The following is a 4039-nucleotide window of genomic DNA, read 5'->3' as shown; positions in this document are numbered from 1 at the left end:
CAGCTGAAACAAATATTGGGGACATTCGTCCGAAAAAAGAAAATCATCCCATTCTGCCGCAGTAAGGTTTTTGTACTGCTTAGCAAATTTCAGTCGAGCTGCACGCTGCTTGGCTGTGAGCAGAGGTTTCTTTTGCCTTCTCAGCGGTCTCCAACCTTCGTTTTTTATAAACCTCAAGATAGTGTTTTTTCCCCCAACATGGCCTTTGCTTGCTTATTGTCGTGAAAGCTGAGCTGTATGGTCAAGTTTCCCCTTTTGTACTTAGCTTTGTTCAGAATTCTTTTAGCTGCCTCATTAGGAATTTCGGCCTTCCCGTTCTTTTCTTGAGGACCATTTCACTACCCAACGTTCAGATTTTTGCAGATTTTTGGAAATTTATTTAACTCACAAGCCAATTGATCTGAGTATAGACGCTTGGGCTCTCAAGTAGCTGAGCTTTTTAGCATTAACAGGGTGATCTTTCATGATATTCACAAAACCGAGGGAAGATTGTGAGCAATTCAGGACACAAAATACGACAAATATTTGGCGGGAAAATATAAACGCGCGTGCACACCTTTGGCGGGAAAATGCAAAAATTGAATTTTCCAATAAAAAGATGGCGCAATAAATATATGATACTTAATCAGACTGAAATAAACAACTTGTGCATAAATAATTCGTTTCACGAGTACAATCGTAACTTACACTACAGACTTACAAAGTAGAGGAACGAACATTTGGGACACCCTGTATATAATAAAAAGAACATTACACCAGTGTGTACACGGCGGCTTGAAGATATGAATTTTATTTTCTCGTGGCCAAAACAATATTTCACTCACTCGCTGCGCTCGTTCGTAAAATATTGTTTTGCCACTCGAAAATAAAATTCATATCTTCGCGCCACCGTGTAATATCCTCTATGCATGCCCCATACACAAACTGCTCCTGTAGATCGAGTTATGAAGAAGATATCAAACAAATTTCACCAGCAGGGAGTACTCAGCATACTGAAACTCTACAAAGTTGACCCAACTTTTTCAAGTTTCAGTCGATGTCCATCCTTGCCATCTGTTGCAACATAAGAAACGAAATACCGATAAATATGGTCTTGAATAACAATAATAGACTACTATTTTCGGCTTAAGCGTTTTGCAAAGATAACAAATTGCATGACATTGCTCTTTTGAACGTTCGCGGTCACCTTAACCGAGTTTATGGTCAATCATTCTCTTGATTACTATAATACTGACAATACTGACATGCGGTCACCTTTACCGAAGTCCCAACGGTTTATTTGTTGTGAAAGGATTGAACCCAGGAGCCATTTCACTACGTTTACCCGGACGATCAAATTCAACCTACTTTTGAGTATATTTATTGTCAGCATTCTCTTGATTACTATAATACTGACATGCGGTCACCTGTATTAAGTGGTCGCGGACACTTTTACTGAGGTCCCAACGATATATTTTTTATTGTCAACCTCTCCTCTAAAACTGTCCCTAAGTCATGTTTTATCATACTAGTCTTAAAAGATATACTTTAGGTATTTTTTCCATTACAAAAAAAAGTACTTTATTTATCGGGAATGGATTGCATAATTGGAATAATTTAAGGTTTACCCAAGCCAGACGGTTACCCGAATACTCGCACATTTCTTCTTATTTTATGCGACGTGTTTACAAGACCGATAAGGGTAACCGTGACGCATAGGTTGAACCTTAAGCGCTACAGACAGGGGTGTAGTTGCCATTTTAAAAGCCATTAAGCCCGGGCTTGACAAAAAATTGGGTTAAAATGAGCTCAATTAATCGCATGTTAACAAGATAAGAAGTTGCATTTAATACAGGCACCAATGTCTTTCTCAATTATTGACGTGCAATATTGGCGTATATTTCACTAGGAAAATCCGTCGTGGAACCCCATCTTGGGTTTTTCAAGTAGATACCTTGCAGAGCTCGAGCCGCTCCACTTTGTTTACTTTAAGTACCCGCTAGAATCATTAGTTTAAAAACTCATAATTTCGGAAGGTCTCAGCTCTAAACAGCAGCTAGGAAACCGCTTTCTCCTTGTTTGTTTTTTGTTGTTGTTGTTAGGCTGTGCTAGGGACTAACTTTAAAAAGTTGACAAACCACTTTCAAATGTTAAGTAGCCAAGTAGCTCCTACCGAAAAACTTTAATTTAATGCTATGTTGAACTACTCTTTTTCCGCATTGATCCAAGTGGAAATGCAACTTCGAACAAACCCATCCACCTGAATGATTGTTTAATTTACTCCCCCCCCCTCCCAACCCACGTCTCCTGTAGGGCTTATACAACTCCGGCTTACAAGGAAACAATTGCTGGCTACGCTTCTAACAAGGTTACCCTAGAACCAGGGAAACCCTACCTGCCGTGTAAACACTTTGTTACAGGAATCACTCACCTACCAGGGCAAACTTTCTTATTGTTTTAAGGGATTTTTACAGTTGTGCTACGTCACACGTGACCATTAATGCGGAAAATGTCTCTTGAGTTTTCAGATATAGGCTTGTTTTTCAAAATCTTTGCGAGGTTAGGAATTATTTTGAGATTTACACGACATTTTCGTAGACATAGAGCTATAAATGAGGTTTTTTCTTCCCATGGTGATTGATTAATTGATTGATAGTTCATTTATTCATTTTTCCATCCAATCATTCATACAACCAATCATCAATCTGTACGTCTACACGCTTATTTGTTCATCCTATGCCCCACCTTACAAGACACTGGAAGTGGAATGTCAACCTTAGACAGACTATTGAACAGTGTAAAGCTAAACCTACAAGAACTGCTTTTCCTATGAAAGAGGATTATTCTTAGTCGGCACGATTCTGAATAACATATATTTTGAGTTAGGTTCGTACTAATTCTAGCTTGCTGATAACTTTTTCTTAGGTTTGACAGACTCTCCACTACAAAATTAATTCACACAACATAATTCACACACATAATTCACTCGTAAAAAGAAACGGATTGCTTAACACTGGCAGTGGCTTGAGGGGCAATTGCCTAATGCACAGTTCTGAACGCACCACTTGTCCATAGCAGCTTGTCCGGTCCAGGGCCCCGTGGCCTTACATCCAGTGGAGGGTTTCTGTGTTTTGGGGGGTTTGGAACTAGGTGTAAACCCTGTCAAAGGCGCCTGAGTAGAGGGTTGTTCTGTTAGGGGTGTATCTGTACCACTAGCCCCTCCCTCTGGTGTTATCTTGATATCGGCACAGTTAACAAATGTTTCTTGTTTCTTTCCCAAACCAACTCCACAATTTCCTTCTTCATTGCAGCCCCAGTTGTTTCCCACTGTCCACCACCACTGAAGCACGCAGTGATCACATGTCAGGCCTTTGGGCAGCACGAGTTTGATGTGGTAGTTTCCATTTGCGGATGAGTGCAACTGCCACCTGTTCGAACCATCGGGTTGCAACAAGACGTGAGTTAGCTGTTCTTGGGTGATTGGCTGTCTCTCCAGCTTACCTACGGTGAAACGAAAGAATCCCTGATGATTGGAAGTGATCTTTATTGTGACCTGAATTGTTTCTCCTTCCTTATAAGTTTTGGTGATAAAACCATCTTGAGCGAATAAGCCTGGGTAGACGTACTTAGGGTTTGCTATGTTATATTCGTCGCCGCAAACGCCGCATTTACCACCATGTTTGTCCCACTGTGCGCTGAATCCCCCACAATTCAATTCGTTATCCGTGAACTGCTTTGGACGGTTTGAAAAATATCTCCAAGCGGAGTTTCGGCTGGGGGGATCAAGCATCATCCCATGACCTAAAACAAAGGTGACCAAATTCGCGGCTACGAAAAATTGTATTACTTCTTTGGCCATGACTTTGCTGTTTTCCTGTGTTGCGCGCTTCCTACAACTTAAAGTGAAGACTGAGACTGAATAAACATCAAAAATTGATCTCATAGGTGCGCTTATAAAGGAAGTACACTTATTCTTTCAGCTGCTGAAACGTTGCGCGCATAATCAAGAGAGCAAATAACACATGTTGCAGTCAATGCCGTAGACTTTTTAACATTTACC

At 40.6% G+C, this 4039-nt stretch overlaps 1 protein-coding gene across 1 annotated transcript; it reads right to left on the bottom strand.

Annotated features, from left to right (window-relative positions):
• Positions 1 to 2986: 2986 nt before the first annotated feature.
• On the bottom strand, positions 2987 to 3787 carry LOC140944996 (uncharacterized). Its single transcript, XM_073394113.1, has one exon. It carries the CDS (start codon positions 3770 to 3772, stop codon positions 2987 to 2989), a length of 786 nt encoding a protein of 261 aa, XP_073250214.1. The 5' UTR covers positions 3773 to 3787.
• Positions 3788 to 4039: the final 252 nt, after the last annotated feature.

The sequence above is a fragment of the Porites lutea genome, chromosome 7 (assembly GCF_958299795.1).
Source record: "Porites lutea chromosome 7, jaPorLute2.1, whole genome shotgun sequence".
Taxonomy (NCBI): domain Eukaryota; kingdom Metazoa; phylum Cnidaria; class Anthozoa; order Scleractinia; family Poritidae; genus Porites; species Porites lutea.
The sequence above is the reverse complement of the archived record's forward strand: the minus strand, read 5'-3'. Positions and strand labels throughout refer to the sequence as shown.

Excerpts from the sequence above, each read along its gene's own strand:
- LOC140944996 (XM_073394113.1), bottom strand. The coding sequence starts at position 3,772 with ATGATGCTTGATCCCCCCAGCCGAAACTCCGCTTGGAGATATTTTTCA.